The sequence below is a fragment of the Hesperophylax consimilis genome, chromosome 25 (assembly GCF_061612785.1).
Source record: "Hesperophylax consimilis isolate HC1 chromosome 25, BYU_Hcon_1.0, whole genome shotgun sequence".
In the NCBI taxonomy this organism is placed as follows: Eukaryota; Metazoa; Arthropoda; class Insecta; order Trichoptera; family Limnephilidae; genus Hesperophylax; species Hesperophylax consimilis.
In genome coordinates, this window is record NC_142860.1 from 28,572,940 (window position 1) to 28,597,463 (window position 24,524).

Below are 24,524 nucleotides of genomic sequence, written 5' to 3' on the forward strand. Positions count from 1 at the left end.
CTTTGCACATTGCAAAACTGTTTTTTTAAAAATCAAGCGTTAAAATTGAAACGAAAAGAGCAAAGGTAGAATTCTGTGAACAATGAACAATCCACCGAATCGTAATAAGATCTATTCTGTGCATTATGCCAATAAACATTAAGTGATTTATTGTTTCTTGGATGATTTTGTCAGATAAGCATTTCTTTTAAAATAACCTGGCAGGCGGGAGTGAATATGTATACGTGAAATTCGAAAATTTCCCAGATTATTGGATACGGGAATCTGGATATAAAATAACATCCAATACCCAATACGGATATGACTGCATATATACCTGCCTCGCGTCGTGTCGTTGTGTGTGTTAAACGCAGCGAGTCTCAGAGCACGCTGTTGCTGGCTCTGCTGTTTACGCGATTAATAAGAGCATTGAGAATGTACTCTTATATGTATTTCAAATCGCTCTGTGGGTAGTTTCGTTGTGTTTGATAGTCTCCGTTAGTAAATTATTGCAAAATTGTTGTATACGGCTAGGAAAAACGTTTCCAAAGCTTTTTGACTTAACACAAGGGACCGCGCCTCATGGGCATAAGTTATGGTGCCAAAAATGTAAGTTTTCCATAAATGATTGAGATATTGTTGCTTGTTGCTTACCTGAGAGCAGGGCCTTACGATCATGCACTCGATCCAGAGCCTGACGAAAGCCATGAAGGGGCCGAAGGTCGTCATGATGTAGGCGTAGTCCGCTCCGCTCTTCGTTATCATCGTGCCCAGCTCCGCGTAGCAGTATGCTCCCACCTGGACAAGGAAAAGGTGAAGGTTGTAACGGTCTTAGGTAATATGAATAATGGCTTCTTGAATATATGGTCTTCCTTCTTCTCCTTATGAAGACCCACCTATGCATCACGTGGGCAAAACTGCTGTGGAAGCATCTTAACCTATTGATGGAGGACCAATGTTTAAAAGGCTGTGGATTGGTTATGGATGGATAGATATTGTAGGCAGGACTCTAGTTTCAACACCCAGCTCCTCCAAAATCCTTGCTCTAGTTGGAGGTAGCATACGTATTGAACCCCTAAGGCCCTTTCTCCACAGGGATACCCAAGTATCCGAAACTCGAAGATTCAAGTATTTTGGCAATTTATCAATTTAAAAATTATCCTGTTTCTTGTAAGACCCCTAAAGACTCCCAGAATGGTAGATACGCTCTATGTCGTTGCTTAAAATGGCTTTAGCCATGTTTTTTTACCCCGTCTACTTCCACTCCCTACTCACGATATACCCCGATTGGGTATACCATAGTCCTACTGGGTTCGGGCAGTTAGGACGAAGTGTTCCCGTAAAAAATGTATCTTTCAAATAATGCCCAGACTTACAGATTAGAAGACAAATATAATACTATAAATAGTTAGGTACTCGAAATGTATGTTTGAGAACTGGAAAATAAATTTTAGCACGAGACTTTTGTTCACAGTGGGATTCTTTCGTTAGATGCAAATATTTCTATCCTGATGTTGGCACCTAGCATCGTGCTACCTACCTTTATATCCTTTGTAAAATTATTGTGGCCTATCTACCCAACTCCTCTCCTCTCCTATGCCGACGTTAGTTGAGTTAAAATATTCGTCCTGTCAACATCGTTTGATTACGGAGCCCCCTTACCGTGTCGAAAATCAAAGCCATCGTGAGCTCGCGCATTGTGAAATTTGTGAATTGTTGTGAACCAGCGCAAAGAAGGATTGAAAACCGTGGAAGAATAGAAAAGGGTAAGTCGGCATTCCGAACTTTTCCAATCCTATTATTCCGCGTTGCGACGGTGCTATATCCGTCCCCAACACCTGATGTACTACGGAATTTGGAATTTTTGATATTCACGAAGGAATTTATGCAGTCAGCTACGTGGATGGTTTTTGCCTCTGCTGAGCAGTGCTCGGTTGTCTAGAAAAAGTTTCTGAGAAGAACTCTAAATAATGTTAACAAGTTATGGAGCTAAAAGATGAAATAAATGGAAGCAACCCTTGGTAGAGGGGGCTAAAGAAAATAGGTACCCAATATGATGGCTAACACCAACATATTTACTTTATGTAAGACGGGGAAATATTGCCGAGTAGTTTAGTTACAAATACAAAATAAAGACCGCAAACTAAACCCTAATAATCCTAAAGCTAATCTATAAATAGTATAAAATAAAGTCGCTATCCGCGTCTGTCTGTTTGTGAGCTTAGTTCTTCTAAACTACGCAATGGATTAGATAGGATTTTCATTTCATTATCATTTAGAGATTATACACGTAGGTATATTGCATTTATAGAAAGTAAGGAAAAAACCGGGTAAACGTCAGCTAGTCTTTTTTTATTTATTTTTTTATATTAACTCCACACAGGAGGCCCTGAACAAAATAATTTCCCTCAGAGCCTATGTCATCTTTGGGGATGCTGTGTGGAGGGTCTTTTTGTGGAGAGGAAGGAGTTAACATGGGTCTTGAAGAGTCCCATGTTGTAGGAGGGAGGAAACACAGAGGCCGGCAGTTCGTTCCACAGCCGAGCTGTTGAACTTAAGAACGAATCGTAGAAGCGACCCGTTCTCATGTGACAAATGTCAACCGTGTACAAATGTTGGGCGCGCGTTTGGCGTGTATCCCGACTACGCACCGGTGCCGAATGGATCAATGACGCTAGTTCCTCAGAGCATCTTCCATTGTAATACCGATAGAACAAGGACAGCATACCTACCTGACGCCTGTGCTCTAAAGATTGCAGTCCGTTGGTTAAGATTGGGGAATCTATCGAACGGACCGCCCGTTTTTGCACAGAGTCAAGGGTTTGTTTCAGGTATTTAGGGGCTCCGGACCAGAGATGGCTGCCAAATTCGACAGTAGGGCGCACTTGCGATTTGTACAGGGTCAGCAGTAAGTTGTGTACTATTAAAGTATCTGCGGGCCCTGTACAGTACGCCCAGCTTCTGAGAGGCCAACTTTACTCTGGCTTCGATGGAGCCCCCGTACCTGAGCTGGTCACTTATAGTTACACCAAGCATATCAATGGAAGGCCTGTTTGGAAGATTGCTTCCGTTGAAGGAGACTAGATTATCATTTGGATCCCTTTTAGACGTAATCAGACAGGATTGGGTCTTTGAAACATTAAATTCGACGAGATTAAATATTATAATTTGTTTGCCACTCCTAAATATGTTTAAGCAGAGTCAATTATTATTCCTGCTCAATAAAAGAAAAGAAAGACTAAGCCCCAGTGAGTCATTCGTTATTATTAATTCGGAAACGCGTCACTTTAACTTAACCACCTTTAGTCAAATTTAAACAATACAATAAGTGGCAAAACTTTACGTGGAAATAACCATCAATAATTTACGACAATTTACTCGGAAAATCAATAAGGGCGTTGGTAATAAAAGAAAAAAAAAACAATTTCTTTTCATTATGAGCAACTTTATATTAGTTCGATAATGTCTTCAAAGGGCGAAACACAGCAGAACTTGCTTACAAATAAAATTAAAAACACCATGGAGATAAAAACACTTTTAAAAAAGACCTGAAAATATGGCTAAACATTAATATGAGAATATTAAAACTATCAACACAATTTACAGTTACAAACGTCAAGATTTTTTGTATTGTTTTCTGTAGAAATCGACATACACGAATATGAGAAAATCATAATTATAATATCCCATTTGATTTCTGGTGAGTTTACGTGTTGTTCTAATATTATTTTGTATTTATTATGCTTATATAATGCACTTGCATAATGTAGATTGACTAGATGATCATTTGTGGAAAAGTGTGTGGAAGGGTTTAGTTTTTCCCGTGGGAAGATTTAACCCGGACATAAAGTCGGTAAAAAATAAATTATAACGAGTTTATTCCGGAATGTGGGAGGTTTGTGCAATCCCACACATCCCATAAAATATATACATTAATATTACAATAATATACAACAATAAGAACAACACCAAGAAAAGACGTTAAGCATTAGATTGACGGGGCCAACAACATTCTCCAGTGCGTTGCGATGCTTGAGTCTGGACCCTGTCGGGATTCCATGATAAGGACATTTTCAGGGTTGTTTGTCCTCTCCCTTAAACCTTGGTTTTTATTAAATGTAAAACCCATACAACAACCTACAGTCCACCTAGGAACAGGAATACCTAATGAGGAGGACTGTGGATACTTTACTTTGTATTTTTACCATAGTTATAAAAAAAAAAAATATTTTTTAAAAATAGGCCTCTTGCATCCCATTTTTTTATTTTATTTTCCGGTTTAGGCAAATATTCTAAGACATTCTGTATTTTTTTTTTTTTTTTAATCGTATTTTTGAAACCATGGCGATTTTTTGAAAATTTTAATCCGAAAAATCGGACCATTTTTTCATAAACCGGAAAGACGGAACATAATTTATGGGTGCGAAAACAAAATAATTACATAGCCCAAAAACATTTAAAAAAAAAAACGACGCATTTCACACGAATGGCAGAGGAGAATAACGAGGCATACCAAAAATATTACATCTCATAAATATTTTTTTCCTTGAACCTTCTTATTGATCATTAATCCTTATTAATTTATTTAAAGTTTTATTCCAGCAGTACTGGGAGGATATTGCAATCTCAGTCTGCCATATTAAATGAGATGACATAACTGTCACCTACATCTACGACAACGGTCACGTCTTTACTTCGCTCCCGTAAAAAATAACCAAACTGCCTAAAACATCAACATTAATCATAAATTAGTGATATTTAATATTAAGCAGTAGAAACTTGTTGTTTTTAGTGACGTTGCACAAGTGAATTCTGTCGTTCATAGTGAATATTAAACAAAAACAGTTACAACAAAGCGTATCAATATTTTTTGTTATTCTACCCACGTAAATAATATTTTTCTAAAGACATTTAAAAATACAGTGAAATTATAAATAAATATTGATAAAATAAATACTTATGTCTAGTGCTTAAACCAAATCTGTTAAATAAATAAAAGCACTACATTATTAATTTATTTAATTTTTACGATTATTTAACGCCATCTCTGTCTGCATGCAAATAACATTATTACCAAAACAAAATACTGCAGATCTGTTAGTGAATTCACCACATAGAGGTCGCATTTTGAAATAATATTGAAATAAATAAATACTTAATATAATAATAAATAAATATATAAAAAAAAATCAAAATACATAAACGATGAATTGCCAAGCCTGTTCTGAGCCTACCCTCTCAGACGAGTCCGTTTTTATATGTACACTTTGTAAAGGAACATATCATTTACTCTGTGGTGGGGTAACAGAAAGCTCATACCGTCGCCTCAGCAAGGAGCGACGCACACAGTTAAAATGTTCTAAATGCTTATGTACTGTGCCCACTATCAAAGCAAGTGGTAGTGCCCTTGTGGACACTGAACTACTTTCTAAGTTGCTCGAGCAAAATACCCAAATTCTCGCCACCTTGGCAACTATGAGTAAACAGTATGAGGACATCTTACATCGTGTCCACGATCTAGAAGCCACAAACAGTTTACTTGAAAAAAGGAACACTGAGCTGGAAACGAGAATCGACGTCCTAGAAAACCAAATGGAACAAATTGACAGGCAAAATAAGTCAAAAAATGTTGAAATTAGGGGGATCCCCGAAATTAATGGGGAAAACTTAAATAACTATATTTTTAACATTAAAAAAATAACCAAATCCAATAACGAATCCAATAACATCGACGCAGCTTACCGTATCAACCAAAAGTCCAAAAAAGATCAACGCAGGCCAATCGTAGTGAAATTCAAAACCAGCGTCGACCGTGATGATTTCCTGAGAGACATTAAAAACTACAACAAACAAGCCCCGAACCGTGATGACAAACTTAACACCGCCCTTATCGGAATGGCAGGACCAAGCTCGCAAATTTACATTTCGGAACACCTGACTTTTCGCGCAAAACAATTATGGTTTCTCGCGAGAAAAGCTACACACGAAAATTGGTTTAAGTTCGCATGGACAAAGGGAGGACAAGTTTATGTCCGCAAAGACAACGGAACACCTGCTATTATTATTAACGAAACAAACAAAAACATTTTGTCTCCCTCAATCAATAACCAATAAACAAAGCTCGTTTAGATATACTCATATAACTTACTCTCATATGTTTATACTTTTTCAGATAAATCTCTATGTAAAACACAGAAACAAGAAGTATATGTTGTGTTTTAACACACTTATGCTCTATATCCTTTATATGCTTATGTTATATATTCGCAACAACTATATATATACTCTGTTTACTTATGATCTTGTTATATATACTTTATATCGTTATGTAAAACATTCACAACAACCAAATCCTTATATCTGTTGTATACTTTACATGCTTATGTTTTCGTTTCATATTCTTTATATGCTTATGTTTTATAATCTTTATAAGCTCATGTTTTACTTGCTTAATATGGTTATACTAACTTATATCTCTTATGTACTTTATATGCTTATGTTTTCGTTTCTTATTCTTTACACACTTATGTTTTATAATCTTTATAAGCTCATGTTTTACTTTCTTAATATGATTATACTAACTTATATCTCTTGTATACTTTATATGCTTATGTTTTCACTTCATATTCATATGTTTATGTTTTATAATCTTTATAAGCTCATGTTTTACTTTCTTAATATAATTATACTTCACATTCTTTACATGCTTAGGTCTTATATTTTCAACAATTATATTTACACTTTATATACCTATTCGTATGCCATATATATTGTATATGCTTATGTTAAATATTGGCACCAACTAAACACTTATATCTCTCGTATATCTTATATGCTAAAGCTTACGTTTTACATTCTTTATATGCTTATGTTTTATCTTCTTTATAACATTATGTCTTATATTACTTATATACCTAAATTCTACATACGTTTCATGCTTATGTTATATATTATTTATAAGCTTATGCTATATATTCACAACTACTCTTATATAAGACACACGTTTTCAAATTCTGATGAATAATATTATCACGGATGAACTAGATAGCACTTATAATATAACAGAAAAAGTATGTAATAATGTTGATGAATGTAACCTTGTTTTCAAAAATATGACAAACTCATTAGTAATTATGCACTTAAATATTAGGAGCATTCACAAAAACATTAATGAATTATTATGCACCCTTAGTCTTTTGAAAACTGAACTCGACTGTATTGTTTTGACAGAGGCCCACCTTAATACAGTAAATATAGATAATATACCACAATTACCGAACTTTACATGTATTTCGACGAAAACACACATTAACAAGAATAGTGGCATAGTTATTTACGTTAACCAAAAACACCAAGATATATCTTATAAAGAAATAAACACGACCCTCACGAACTGTGTAGCATTACAATTTAAAGTAAATAATCAGATTTATCAAGTTATTGCTGTTTACCGAACCCACGGATCAAAAACTCAACAATTTATAGAGAACCTCAAAGATGTAATAAACAAAACAAAATGTCAAAATACTATAGTGACGGGTGACTTCAATATAAATATAGGTCTAAATTCAAACAGCGTCGAAAAAAATGATTTACTTAATACGATGGCTGAGCTTAACTTCATTTCATGTATAAACGATTACACTAGAGTTGTGTACCTACAAAACCCATCATGTATTGATCATATCTGGTCTAAGGCTGACACAACTACACAATTAACACCTGTCATTTGGAAAACAAACATTACCGATCACTACACGTGTTTTTTAATTCTTCATTTAAAAAAAAATATTTCATTTACCAAAACTCCATTAAAACAGTATAACATAAAAACCTTAAACATACTACTTCTTGAACAAAAATTGAAATTGGAAAAATGGGAAGAAACATTAAACACCGAAGATGCCGAAAAATCTTCAATAATATTCGAAAAAACACTTCGCGAACACATAATAAATGCAACTATACATAAAAACGTAAAACCTAAATCAAAACATAGAAAAATTAAGCCCTGGATCACCCATGGAATAGTTACCTCAATTAGGAATAAAGAAAAATTATTTTATCAAACCCGAAAACAACCTAATGACTTAACTTTATTAGAATTATATAAAAAATACAGAAACAATCTTACAAATTTAATTAAAAAAACAAAAGAAAATTACTTCAAGGTAAAAATTGAAGATAGTGGTAAAGATAACAAAAAAGTCTGGGCTACAATTAATAACATTATCGGCAACGGTAATAAAAATAAACAAATAAATAAAATAACTTATGACAACGAAACAATAGACTCAATAAAAGAACCAACTAAAATTGCAAATATTTTCAACAACTACTTCGCTAAAGTCGGAGAGAAACTTGCCAAAAAAATCGACTCGTTCCAACCTAAAAATACTACCAATACATCCACACAAACTTGCCAAAATATTTTCGAAAAATTTGAAAAATGCACTCAAATAGAAATAGAAAAAATTATAATGAACCTACGAGTGTCCGCGAGCCCTGGTTTTGATAATATCACAGTAAATATATTAAAACAAATGAGACAATTAATATCCAAACCAATTGCACATATCATTAATAACAGCATACAGCAAGGAATTTACCCAAAAATATATAAAAATACAATAATAACTCCGATCTTCAAATCAGGAATTACATCTGACGTCTCGAACTACCGTCCCATATCTATTGTATCTAACGTAGCAAAAATATTTGAAAAAGTCGTAAAGTCACAATTAACTAAACATATCACTTCAAATAAAATCATTAATGATAACCAATTCGGCTTCAGAGAAAATTTAGGTACGCAAGATGCAATCGCAAAAATAACCTCTATAATATATAATGCTCTTGACTCGGGAAATAAATGTTTAAGTATATTCATCGATCTAAGAAAAGCCTTTGACAGTATAAGCCACAAGAAGCTAATAAAAAAATTAGAAAATATTGGAATTCAAGGAACAGTTAAAGAATGGTTTAAAAGTTATCTTCATAAAAGACACCAACACGTAAAAATTAACAATATATTGAGTGAACCCACCTATTCCGAATTTGGAATTCCTCAAGGGACAGTTCTAGGCCCAATATTGTTTATCATTTACGTGAATGAAATGCTTACAGTACCAAAAAATGGAAAAATCATATCTTTCGCCGACGACACAGTTTTAATCATAGACAAAAAAACTTGGGAAGAAGCCTATCAAACTGCGAACGTAGAAATAAACAACTTAAAACAATGGTTGGATGACAACTACCTCTCCTTAAACTCTGACAAAACCTATTTCATGACTTTCACATTATCAGACAAAATGCACCCAACAATAAATTCCAATATAACTATCCATAACTCTTGTAATAATTATACTGACAACTGCAATTCACCTAAATGCTCAAAAATCTCCAAAAAAAGTAATATTAAATATTTAGGCATAATTATAGACCAACATATTAAATGGACTGAACATATTGCGCAAACTATAAATAGAATACGTAAACTTTATTACGTATTCCTCAAACTAAGAAATATATTACATAAATCTTTGCTACTAAAGGTTTACTATGCATTAGCCCAATCAGTTCTGCAATACGGAATAATAGGATGGGGAGGAGCATATAAAACCAACTTAACCCCACTTGAAATAGTACATAGAAGACTCATCAAAATAATTCTAAAGAAACAATTAGACTATTCAACCCAAAAATTATTCGATGAATTCAAAGTATTACCAATAAATAAAATTTATCAAAAAAACGCATTACTACAAATCCATAAAGACAAACTAACAATCAAATCATTTAGCACCAGACCGAGAACCTTAGGACAAATAATAATCCCTAAACTTAATACTACAACAGCCCAACATCATTACACATATTCAGCAATAAAATGCTTTAACGAACTCCCTATAGAAATACAATCCGAGAGGAATTATGAAATTTTTAAACGAAAACTCAAAAAACATTTTACCATTAAATAATTTTTAAGAATGTCTTACGATGTGCAATCCTATATCTCCATTATGTACAAAACAAATGCCATCTTATAATTTTCATTATGTATAAAAATAATTTTTCATTATGTACAAAAAAAAAAAAAAAAATTGCTACTTATATTTTCATTATATATAAAAAAAGTAGTCATTCATGCATCCAAATAGTAACAACTGATAAGTATGTATAGTACTGTCAATTTGATAGTGCTCCCTCCCTAAACACGAGAATTTCTCAATTAGGGAGGTATTGTTACCACTAATATTATATATTTTATATATTGGTTAATTATATATGTATATTGGTTAATAAAAAAAAAAAAAAAAAAAAAATATAATATAAATATACTTATACACAATATTATAGGATTGATGAATATATACGATTATAATGTTCAGTCACTTAATCCAAATATTTTACAATAAAACCTAATGTACATAAAATTAAATGAATTAAAGGGGAAGGTTTATCAACAATATGAAATATATAAACAAGTATAAAGAAGGTTCTCATAAAATATATTTAGTTGGTCGAAGTACCTATATATTCTATATGTACCAAGGTTGGTTTTTGTTTTTGCAATGAGACTATTTTTAACAGCTGCACATTCTAGTTATATAACATATAACTTGATATTGTACCTCTTGTTTGATACTATCCAAATGTTGCGATTTAAATTATTCTTGTACTCATAAACTCATAATAATATATTATTAAATTTGATTTTGTTAAAATCAGGACCATCACCATTATACTTCTAAGACAGCCGCCACGGAAGGATAATCTGTACGATTTTCACATCATAACATCTGTCACTTCTGAATAATATCTGTCATGTCAAAACGAAGTAGAGATGGGCGAAGCGGCTCAGTTGAGGGAGCCGGTTCACTGGGTCCCGTTCACCTGAAAGATCCGCTTCAGTGAACCGGCTCGATTGAACCCCCCCCTCCCCCCTCCATAAATAAAATAAAAACAAAGTTCTTCGCGATAAAAGAATACATACGTTTAGTCGTCGATATTATACAATGGTACAGATATTGAAATCGACATGTGTTCTACACTCTACTGTGTCCTAAGATGTTTAAGATTCGCTAGTGAAATTTATTTTAATTGTACATTGTGACCAAAATCAAATTGGATCGTTTATTATACAATGTGCTATTTTTATGTTTTGGTGAAATTAAAAGTATTTATTATTTTTTTTTGGTAAACTAATGTTTAAGACAAGATTTTTTATGCATAGCACAAAGGGTAACAATTATTTTATAAGCAATAATTATTAGCCTGAAACACTAGTATATATTGAATTATTTCGCGGATAAGAGATAAGCCGCCATAGCTCAGTGGTCAGAGCTGTCGACCGGAAATCGAAAGGACACGGGTTCAAGTCCCGTTGGCGTCATGTATCTTTTATCAGGAGATTTTTCAATGTGGATGAGTGTTTTAGGCTAATAATTATTGCTTATAAAATAAAAGTATTTAAACATGAAACCATGAGATTTCATTTTTCTTTTATAAAAGTTGCATTTAAAATATTTTTAGGGTTTTATGATGTTTCATAACAGGTTGCGTCTGACAAAGCTCCCTCCGGAAGAATGAGCTGAAAAGATAAATGCTTTAAAGGTCATTTCTCAGGACTGCGCTTCGTCAGATGGGACCTTGCTATCGTGAGGAAACATTCCGACATTTTTGCTTCTTTGGGAATATTATATATTTCGAAGACAAAATTTTTGCCCAGAAAAATCGATCAATATATCGTATATTTATGATTACATTCAAAGGGGATTCCCAATTTTATTGGAATACCCTTTTATTAGAATGAAAAAATGAAATTGAGAAACCTTTTGTTTTGTTAGGTTTTTGGTACAAAACGTCAAACTTCAATCGTACGGTAATCGTTGAATCACGTTTCTTATCGCTTTTTAGTTTTTTTTACCCGGAAAACATAGTTACGAACTTTATAATAGCTTTAATTTAAATTTACCATGATTTCCACAAGAAAAAAGAGTGAAATTTGGAATCATTTTTTCTGCGGCCACAAAAATTGTCAGATGTGTTATTTTTAAATTAAAATCTATAATCTATATCAATACTATTGAAAAAATTTCTTTAAATTAAGTTTAAAAAAATCAATTGGTGAATGGAATCAAAATATAGAACAATGAAAATAAACTTGAATCTATTTTAAATTAATTCTGTCCCAAATAAGTGTAATAATAATATAAAAATTGTGTTGTGAAACAAAATACTTCGGTGTGAGAATAATAGCTAAACGTCGTTCATGTAAGTACTCAATGCCAACATTACTTTTTTACGATTATTTCGATATCAATGATTAACTGAAAATAAACCATGAACATAATATAACTCTTCCTTGTTCCTGTTATAATAAACTAAATAAGTGCCGACACAACAACTAAAATGTTATGCAAGCGGGAATACCAGTATTATTATGTCGTATATATGATCAATCCGGTCAGTACGTCAGTAGTGACCCACGAGCCGTGAGATCCGTTGAACGATGTATGCGGATCTTCGTTCGCGAACGGGTGAGTCGGCTCTTCGGGTCTGGCGGGTCACCTGCTCACCGGCTCATCGTTCGCGAACGAGTGAAGCGGGTCACCGGGTCACCGGCTCACCGGCTCACCGGCTCACCGGCTCTTCGTTCGCGAACGAGTGAAGCGGGTCACCGGGTCACCGGGTCACCGGCTCACCGTTCCCGAACGGGTGAGTCACTACCGATCCGCGAACGAGTGAGCGGCTGATTTGGGAACCGGATCTTACGGATCGGTGTAAAGATCCGGTTCACTGAGCCGACTCGTTCGCGAACGACTCACTTCTAAAACGAAGTACTTCCAATTCTAACGCTGCGTTTTGTTACTGTTTTGTTATTTAATTAAACATGGATTCGTGTAGTAACCGTAGGATCCGAGATCGTAAAAATAATTATAAATATTGTATGGTTCCTTTGTGCCCAAATACTTCGGCGACTACTAAGGAAAAAAGATTTTTCGTTGTACCGCGAATTTCAGCAATTAGAAAACAATGGTGTATTGCAATTCATAGGTCCAGTCAATTGGGTGAACTGTCAAATAAAACCGTACGATATGTCTGTGAAGATCATTTTAATGTAAGTATATTTTTTACAATATTATTGTTTGAACACAATATTTAAAAAATACATATTTTTCTTTGTTGCATGCTTCACGAATAGTTTGCTGTACAGTACAGTAGGTTGAGTAGGTGGGTCTATTACCTAGTGACAACAAGCCTACACACATTACAATATTGTTACACTTTTGCAGGCTATTCTCAAATGAAGATACTTATTATATTTGCATTGTTAAGTTTGTATTGAATAAATACAATGTCTCTTGATAAGTTGTATTTTTATTTTCAGTTAAGCGTGGATGCTCGGAAATGGCCCCAACATCTAAGTAAAAGGGTGCTTTTAAAAAAAGGAACCATTCCTCATAAATTTGAATGTCAAATTGGAGCTGATGGGCGAGATCTACTCAATGTGGTGGATCAGCATCCAAGCTCATCTAAAGGCGGTGAAGTGTTTGTTGCAAGTCTCGAGCCAATGTCTCCTTGCCTGTCTGATGTGGATGAGTCTGTGCCACAACAGATCATCAATCAACCTCAAGACTACGTTGAACTGGAAGTGTCGTTTCCTCTCGAGAAGCCTCAATGCTCTGGACTCCAAATACTTCAACAACATGTGGATGGACCACAAGATACATCAAGCTCCGAAGAAAACTTTCACATGTTGATAGTTGAGAACGCAACTGATTCGAAAGCCATTCAATGCAATTTGAAAAAGAAATTCAAAAGTAAATTGACAAATACAGGAAAAGAACACAGTAGGGGTCCAATCGAGTGTTTAACTACTCGTGACGTAAGTACTTCTCCTGTGAAGCATAATAAAAATACCAAGAATGTACAACTAAAGCATGTCACTCTTCAGCCAGACAGTTCTGCCTCGGAATCGGCATCTGGTTCAGAATACTCCCAACAAGCTACGTCAGATTCGTACGTTGATAGTAGTTCAAATAGTGATTTCAAAAGTCTGTCATTGAAATTAACTCTGCAGCATATTGAAAACAAACCAAAGCTGTATTTAGGAATCCTTAAAGATTTTTATTGGATTGTTAAAACCCTAGCACTCCTTGAAAATATAAACATTTTAAATGTTTTAATCGTTTTAAAAAAAATTAAATTAAACTCTAGTTTCAGCATTTTAGGTGATGAATTTGGCCTTTCTGAGGCTCAAGCTTCAAGAATCTTTAAGCAAAGTTTACCGAAGTTATCTCGTCATCTTGCAGAACTGGTATTTTGGCCTAAGTCAGAAGCAATAGAAGCCTTACTACCAATTCCATTCAGAGCAAGATACAAACATGTCGTATCAATCATAGACTGTTTTGAAATTCAGATAGAGAAGCCATCAAATCCACTGCAGCAGGCACTAACTTGGTCAGAATATAAAAAATGCAATACACTCAAGTACCTAATATCAATCACTCCTGATGGCTTTATTAACTTCATTTCAAAGGGCTTTGGTGGACGTACTACAGATATGATGATTGTGGAAAAGTGCGGCTTCTTGGACAACTTGTCTGAAGGCATGTCGGTAATGGCAGATAGAGGTTTTAAGCAACTAGCTACTATTTTAGAAGGCAAACATTGTCAACTTGTGCGTCCACCAAGTGTTGTTACAGGTGTAAATAGCACTAAAAGAGAGGTGAAGTTATCCAAGCAAATAGCAGCCCTGCGTATACACGTTGAACGTGTAATAAGCCGGCTCAGAGAGTATAATATTCTAAAGCCACATTCTTGTATAGACTTCCATTTGACTCAACAAGTTGACCATATTGTTATGATTGCATGTGGACTCATAAATCTACAAAAACCAATAATTTGATCATATTAGTCTTATTAATATTATTAGTCTTTTAGTGTTTTGTGCTCTACGCTAATGTTTAGTTTAAAATGTTATGTGCGCTTCATTATCATATAAACTTTAACTTGAATATAAATATTCATAATATGTACCAGTGTAATTTTGTTTATCCTTCATGTAATGTATATAGAATAAGTCTAAAGTGTATAATATTATGTAATTATAGCGCCAGTATGTGTTTTTTATAAAAACATATGTTGGAGCTTTTACTTAGAGTTTATAGGCAATGAAGCCACCAAAAGGGATAATATCAAATACTGTAGAATAATTTATGTATAACACCTTCAACTTCTTACATTTACCATACATTCTGATTATGCTATACTAGCGCCTCCTAGCCCCGTGACTTCTGTGGGTTGGTTTTTTTTAATGCATGTTATTTGAAATGTTTTCTTTATTTTACGTTAATAAATTATATAAGTCGAAAATAAAATATTTAGTAACCTACATACGACCTTACTGTTCTTATGCTCACACGTAAAAAGAATATTAAAGCCCGCCATTAGGTTTGTATTGTCCCGAAGAAATGCAACATGCTACACTAGCGCCATCTAGCGGCCAGCGTTACCAGTCAGTGCAAGTACTGACTATAATAATGCTTCCAATATTTTACTGAGAGTGGATTGATTGCTATTCATTCATTACGCCTTACTTTTACATCAAGTTTATATAAATACAGTTGTGTTGTAGCAAAGTGATCATGTTCCACTTTTTAATACATTTCTATTTGTGTTAGAATTTCCACTTTGTAATCATTTTCTTACTTCCAATAATAAATACAAAAAAAATCTATGCGATAATACAATAACATGTGTACGTATTATCAAATAAATACTAGGTATAAATGTAAAAATATGTCTTATGTAAACTTTTTGTTTTTGTTTTTCTGTCACTTTATACAAATACATATTATACTATGGTGGATGGGATGAAAATAATATGATGCTATTGTACATAATCAATATAATCATGTATTATTATGAATAAAGAAGCGAGTGTAGTGCAGTAAATACGTGATTTATTTCAAATAATGTATACCTATACATTTTTTTTAAGTACAGGAAATATAGCTCTGGACCAAAACAGCATGGCTTTATTAATAGCTTCGACACAGAATTCTTCATCGTAATCGATGTGGAAAACATTTATTTTGCCAGATGATTCAAAGTTGGGTTCAGCAACACAAAACACTCCCTTGAATTTGTTCAGTACAAACATTTGTATTTGCATTTGTGCATAATACTTTCTGGCAACAACACCCTCAAAAAAGTAATTTTTCATTGTACTATGTTTGACTGGACACTTGACCTCAACAATATAATCATCAGTGACTGCATCCGGGGAGCCACCGATAATTGGTAATTTGCAACTGATTTTGAAACCACATTCTTTATATTTGTGTCCCAGTTGGTTTGCTAGTACCTTTAACACCAAAGGTTCTAAAAGCCGACCTCGTTGCATAGCCTTTGTGTCTGGAATCTTGGCTGCCCCTAAGATGACTTCAGTCAATGTTCCATCCAATGTTTTGCAGTTAGCTGCCTCGTATAGTTTGGATGCAGTAATTCTGCCATATCGCATTTCGTACCATAACGGGCAGTTAGCCTGCTTTCTTGTTAATGAAAAAACTTCCTCGAAGATATTTGGAGGAATATTTAGATCACATGTAATAAAATTGATGAAATCTGTAGCACTTGTATTGTGCAGGTTTCGTGTTTTCTTAAAAGCAGAAATCATCCTGTGCATGGACAAACAGTCAGTGGGCTTCGGATCCATGTAAAGTTGAGTCAGTTGGCATCGAAGCCCCTCCTTAAGACTCCTTTGGAGTACTGCTGCCAGGAAATCTCCATTACCTTTTTCCACGCTTTTTACTGCGTTCTTGCCAACTTGGGATGCCAGAATGAACTTTTGGGAGGTTCCGACACACGATAACTTTGATTTTCTCCAATAACAGTCGACAGATGTCGACGCTGGTTCTTCACTTCTCCTATGGAGCCATGTTAGAAATGCCAGTGCATGTTTACAGCCACCTGAAAGCAAAATGTTCCAAATATAAATTATTTGTCAACAGGTAGCTGGCAGAGACCCTCGCAATGATTCTGTGTTTGTTACATCACACAAGAGTTTGCTCTTCCCCACATCTCCATAGGGTAGAAGAGTGTAGAGGTTAGAGGAGAGAAACATATTTTACAATATAGCGACATACAGTTCAACTAACCTCTAGAAGCTGCACAGTCTTGACATTCTAAGACTTGTATTTCATCTTCCATCTCATCACACAAAAGTACAACAGAGTATGCTTTTTGGCGGACACGGTGCTCGGGGGTTATTTTTGCTTTCACTGTGCAGATAGGACCTTCTCTTTTTACCTGCACATACCCGATAGCATTATCACCATAACTTTCACGTGCAGACCTTTAAAATATATAATAATAACACGTTGAAAACAAAAGACAGTTGCATATAACTGAATGTTAACAATTGTCTTAATAATAATAATTGATGGAAACATAATATATAAGTACATATTAAATGTTGTCAAAATATATAACATAATATTCGTATATTAGAAGATACAGAAAAAATACTAACCTTTTTGTTTTGACATTTCTAATTTCGCTTCCAATGAAATTCATATTATTACTTAGAAAAGTAGCCATCATAAATGAATCTATGTTCGGCAAATTGTCAGACTGACCCTGAACAAAACCTACTTCAATCATTTCCAAATAATATATGCTTAATTTCTCAACAAAGTTAGCGGACTACAATACAAACAGCCAAACCCCAAACAAGTGTCAATATTCAAATTCACAAGTCGCCGGAAATCAAGGTGTTGCCATATAAAAAAAATAATCAGTGTGGAATTTTACAAAAATTAATTCAATAATATTGGAGACGGAACATTTTCAAGTGGTGACGTCACAAGCCAAAAATAACAGATTTATTTATTTTATTTAAAAAAAACTATACATTTCAAAATTTTTTGAGTAACATTTTCGTAATCTTAGTAGAGAAATCTATCCACTCATTTTTTTCCAAGTCATTAGAAAATCCTTGCAAGTGGCCTATTGAATAATAATACTATTTTGTTGATTTATAAGTATTAACTTGTGTCTCTGACCGAAGATACGGCCGTGTCCATATGTTTTATGTCCAGATGTTGTCTACATCATTACTCATTACGTTTCCTATTTCTTGACCAGCTATAAAAATCTAGAGCAAACATCATTTAATGAACGACACATTTCTAGCTGTAATTCATTCTCTCAGCTTTTGCTACACACTCGACGGGAAGTCGTACGAGTCCGCAAAAACAGGAATATGCTACCAATAAGCTGGTAGCCGGTAGATAATTATTGATTTCGGGGAAGATGCCCACAGCATTTAAGGCCAGCAGGTTCTCGCTACCACGAAATGATCGTAATTATAGCACATTAAATTCCAAAATTAAATTACTTCTTAAAATTAACTGGATACGTAGTCCAGTAATACCATGTGTAGTATTATGCAATGTGTATGTATCTCGGTCGGTGGCCGAGTTGACATCGCGTTTGGATCCCACCCAGGCGTAGTGTGTTCAATTCCTCCATCACACCACAAGCAACATTTTCAGCTTCCTGGGGTGGTAGTAGGAGATTTTCAAATATTGTCAGGTTATTCGTAACCCGGGAATGTTTGTCTTTCTTTAAAAAAAAAAAATTACCATCAAAAATACTAATTTCGGATTTTTGTCTGTGATTGTAACTCTGGTTCAATAAACTGGATACGTAGTTCAGTAATACTACGTCTAGTGTAATGCAATGTGTATGTATATTATCATCAAAAATACTAATTTCAAATGTCTCTCTGTGATTGTAACTCTGGTTCAATAAACGTAATACAATGTCTAGTGTAATGCAATGTACATGTATATTATCTGTTTTTTAGTAGTTTTGATAAGCTTGTGAATTTTTCCTAACGGTGTGATTGAATTTTAAAAATCTAATATCGGATATAGGGTACGTTACAAAAAGTTGACGATGGAAACGTGTTGAGTGAAACTATGTATCGGACGGGGTATAGATTCGTATAGAACTGAATCATTCTGACCATTAGAGAAAGTCAAGGTATTATAATGTGCAGTGACCAAATTAGGTCATAATGCATGTTTGAAAATAATTGCTTGAATATTATTAATACTGACGGATATACCATATAAATCTCGTTAACAATTTTCGGATAGATTTTTCATTTCTATCAAAACATTTAATATAAGTTGATCATTTTCAGATTCGTAGATACGTCAGTGAAAATAATATTTTCAAAAAACAAAATGTTTCTTTTTATTTTCAGAACCTTCGTCACAGTCACGAAACCGAATTTAGACATGGGTAAATATTAACAAAGGAAAAAAAATGCGTTTGAATGCAAAATAAATGATGCTAAAACAAGGCTGCCTTGACTTTTAAAAAGGGATAACCACAATGGAAGGTCCAAATATACTCATAATCGTTTTATTTTTTTCCCCAAGATGAATTGATGCACGCAATAGTCAACAATGGCAAACCCATGGAAGAAATCTTTCCCATGGGTCCTATATAAGTACCTTTGATTCCGTGAACAGTAAACGTCTTGTCGAAAAGAGCTCGTGTTTATGGGAGGAGTAAGTATGTACAAAAAGAAAATAATGTTTAAAAGGTGATGTGTGAACAGTATTCAAAAACTACAAACGTAATTCAACATACAAATTAACATAATTCAATATTTAAATTACCTACAAACATAATTCAATATACACAATTTTAGAGAATTAGTATTATAACAATTGCCAAAGTTTAAAAAAAAATGCTAGATAGTATAGATTGTATGCGTATATTAAGCAGTTCAAAAGCAGCTTTAAATGTTGTTATATTTATAATCCTTATTCTTATCTTATCGTATAACTAATCATAATCTTATCATAATTCTTATTCTTAAAGCCTTATTTGAGGAAACACATTTATCGAATGTAGGGCAGATCTATATACATACAATTATAATGTACTATTCGAACAACCCCAAGCTTCACCGTCTTGTAGATCACAATTACATACAAGACAAGACTTAGAACAGAACAAATAGTGATAGTACCAAAAATGAATACAAGGTTTGGACAACGATTTCATATATTCCTAGCGCCTAAGGTATATCATGGATTCAAACAGCAATATTAAACGGACCCTCTTAAAAAGCGAATTACAGTATGGCTGATAGAAAGTAGCAGAACAGAATCGGAAAATTTCCCGAATAAAATCATGGTCTAACTGAATTGAAAACTGGACTGGACAGGACTGGATTGATGACTGGACTGGATAGGACTGGACTGATGACTGGACTGGATAGGACTGGACTGATTACTGGAATGGATAGGACTGGACTGATAACTGGACTGGATAGGACTGGACTGATGACTGGACTGGACAGGACTGGACTGATGACGGGACTGGATAGGACTGGACTGATGACTGGACTGGATAGGACTGGACTGATTACTGGAATGGATAGGACTGGACTGATAACTGGACTGGATAGGACTGGACTGATGACTGGACTGGACAGGACTGGACTGATGACTGGACTGGATAGGACTGGACTGATGGAGAAGCAGATTTAGAGTCTGCTGTTATTTTATTTATTTAGGATAACCAACAGATTTTTTATGTCTTTAAATAATAGACTTATAAACAAAACAAATAAAACCCAATGACAGGTTTTCACTTAAACATTAAATTATAACAACAAACCAAGGGTCCAATAAACAAGAAACAATACAAAACTGTAATTATTAAATAAAATGAATATAACATACGATATAAGAACACAAATATGACAATATATCAATTTTATCCTCACTGACAACACCAATAATCACTAATATAATATTATATACCTAAAACTAAACTGAAAAAATGTTTATACAATGAATCACATGCAACTGGACAGGGTTCATATCAACAACATGATAACTTGCAGTATGTTTTAATAATTATTTTAAGTTACACGCTCTTAATATAAAAGCGTATTTTATCTGAGATTAGTAGAACATTTTTGAAGGTGAAAAAGTGATTTGTCTCTAGTTTTGAAGTTTGGGACTTAATTGAAATTAATCTCAGACAAAAGGGGCGAACAATCAATAAGGCCATTGACAATTTTATGGAGATATATTATATCTGCGTAGTCTCTTCTAGTTTTTTAATGGCTTTAGTCCATAATATTCCATCGAGCATGTTCCATGTTATGCAACATGACATCTCCGGACTTACCTATCATCACAGATACACCCAAATCCGTTTTTTGTTATATTCATATCTGGTCAACGAACACGCCAAAGCCACTTCAAGCAACGTTTCAATTACTAAATTAATGCAGACACATAGCAGTTTCATTGGTCCTCGTACATTTAACCTTCTACCACTACAAACTCAAATTATAAATAAAACAATAGAATATGTTAAGGAAGTAAAATTATGGCTGAATGACGCAGATATTGAAACGCTTTTTATATAAATTTATTGATCCTTTCTACAACTCACTTGCTGAAACTTTATAAAATATTGTACATAATGTTTTCTCTTTACTTTTATAATAACTATAAAAAAAATTCTACTTATATATATTATACTTAGGCACTTGAAATATAGTAATGGTTTTATATTACCCACACTCAGGCAGTGCCTTCGTGGGTTTTCATTTCTTGTGTATACAATTTGGTAATATATATTATGTTATTATTTACTGTCTATCATTATGTATAATATATGTAAAGAAATGAATATAAATAAAGTTAAAAAAAAAAAAAAAATCTGAAAGGTGGTCTTACACCATGACGATACTAAGAGTATCTTCCACTCTGGAACGTGCAACAAATATATTATTTTAAATGAGTAAATTGTGAAATAACACAAATTAATCCAAATTAAATTTACTTGCGCACGCCGGGATCCGTGGCTCCGGGCCGTAGGTAGGTCGTTTTGCATTTCACGCAATTTTTTTTTTTTTACTAAATACAATTTTGTGGTATTATTTCACCCGTCATGCTAGCCAAACCACCGACCGGTCAAAAATTAGATGGACAAGTTCTACGAACTGCCAAGACACCTGGTGCATTCGAATTAAAATAATTGATTCATGTTAACTGCCAGAACAACAATTTCAATGAGAACATTTATGACAAACCCGAACTGAAAGTTCTTTATATAATTTCATAAGACATCCTTGTCAAAACCTTTTTCGTTATACGACACAAAATTGTAAAATTTTGAGGACTCGTACCTATATAACACTGCTCTTGTAAATAAAAAGGTTCAATGGACGTAAATATTGTAAATCAATACAAATATTTAGTAAGTTCACAAAGTTGGACCGCGGATATGTCGACATCAATAAATATGAAATGTTGATTGAATTTGTGATAATTTTTTTTAATGAATACGTAAATAATAATAATATTAGTTATTTAAATACATTATTTATTATATTATAATAATAACATTATACGTACTAAAATGAATAGGTACGAACTATTTAATATTCACCATTCAGAATTGAAGCGTTGCTTGAAATGGTATTAGCCGTGTTAATAGTCGTGGAATAGCCTGGTACCTTCCTCCCTTCCTCCCTTCCTCTTCCCCTCACATAACATACCACAATTGGGGATTCCATAACCTCTCTGTCTCCAGGGCAGTGTTAAAATAAAAAATAAAGACTCATTAATTTGTTGGAGTGACTTATTTTCTCAATTTAATATCTTAGCCTTTTTGGGTTTGCTATATACAATGCGGTCTATTGTTATTAAATGTACCTGCACACTCTGAAACTAGTCATAACAACCCAGCAAATTTACGAAACCAGTTTTAAAAGCTGAGAAATCGAATAAGCCTGGATACATTCGATATAAATATGAGAAACTACTATTCCATACCAAAAAACATCCATCAACTTAAATTTATGAAGCGCTATTCACTGCTCGAGAATCAGGAAATCAAAGACTAAAGCGGATTGTTTTAGATATTGTTTTTATGTAAATATAGCGCTCAGTTTTTTATATAAAATATATTTTCAACAAAAAATGCCCGTTTTTTTAACAGTGGGTGAGCTTACACTGGTCAGAGAAATTCTTGGAAGTGAGCTAGAGTGTAAATAAATTATATTATATCAAATGCCAAAAACGTAACTCGACTCCTCTCGAACGTTAAAGTGTTCACCAGCATTTCTCAAGGATCATCTTCGGTACCTCTTTTGAAATAGCTAGATCGGTTTCACTAATGTGTCATATTTTACGACGATACATCATATTGACACGTGTTGCACTATTCTAATAATTACGCCTTATATTAAAAGTAAGATTATAACGTGACTCCCTCATTCCTTACGTATTTTTCGGTATGCCTCAAGGACCATCTTCAGTGCCTCTTGGAAAATAGTAATTTACGTTAACGTCTTAGATTTTTTTTTACCTTTATTTGTAAAAAAATAACTTTGGACATAGAAAAATAGTCACATAGGCGTGCTATTTAAACAATCTTGATTTGAATATGTTTTAAATAAATAATTAGGTAGGTAACATTTTTGACCCGTTGCATTGGTGTGCATTCTTTACCTGAAGACACCTTGAGAATTGTTTATATTTAATATATTAAAAGACAACTTTCAATATATTTTAATGGTTTTCAATATGATCATCAGTACAATAAAAAACGTTGAGATCGCAGTTCGAACAGCCATATTTGCATGCCAAGAAAATCTCATCAAATTGTTATGTCTGGGATTCAAAATCTGGAGAATCAAGACGTACAAGAGATTAATATTTTACATAACAAGATCACTTGAAATCTCACCTTTCTGTGGTAAAGACGAGGTGATGCAAACAATCATTTCTTACCACAAAAACGTACAATCAAGCTGTGATGATGGATGTTCTGTCATTTTCACTTGTCCTTCAAAGATTTTTATTTAAAACAATAAGAACAAAATACCGGTTGTTGGGGAGTCAAATGTCCTGGCAGATTTAAGGTGAGCGTTCAGTTTCTGCATCATATTTTTAAAAGATCAATACATATGTGGCTCTAATGCTAACAAGAGAACAAGTACAAAGGCTTATAATTTATTATCCGCGATAAAGAGATAACAAAAACAAATTACCAGTCAAAGCTTCCGAAATGAACACCGGTGAAACTAGAGGTGTGTTGTAAAGTTAATGAAAAAGCCTTATCAGAAGATTAAATAGAAGTATTTGTTTTTGAAGGTTTATTTAGATGTTTGAAAATTTTTCATACATGTAGGAAAAAATACATTTCACACTAGAATAACATTGCAGTCTAGTAAAAATGCGGATAAATAGACATAAACATAATTGAAAATAATCTTGGTAAGTATTCAAATTACGGTGTTTTCATGCATCGGACGTACTGAAATACTGTAACCAGGGATTCCTGACATTTTTAGTAAAAAATGTAAATTGAATTTTGGTCTTTGGTGACTTTTGTTTTTTTTCAAAAACGATTTAAAAGAAAATCTTCTACCCGTCTTCACTGATCACTCAGCCCAACAAAGGTGTAACCGCCAAACAGCT

General features: G+C 33.7%; 1 protein-coding gene across 2 annotated transcripts in view; it reads right to left on the bottom strand.

Moving 5' to 3' along the window:
- The window catches only part of LOC149411772 (Y+L amino acid transporter 2), a 141,688-nt gene that overhangs the window by 57,202 nt on the left and 59,962 nt on the right, over nucleotides 1–24,524 (bottom strand). For both annotated transcript variants that reach the window (XM_089646870.1, XM_089646871.1), the window contains exon 4: nucleotides 634–777. In XM_089646870.1, the coding sequence (XP_089502996.1) occupies nucleotides 634–777 (144 nt within the window). The remainder of the gene's footprint in view (nucleotides 1–633; nucleotides 778–24,524) is intronic.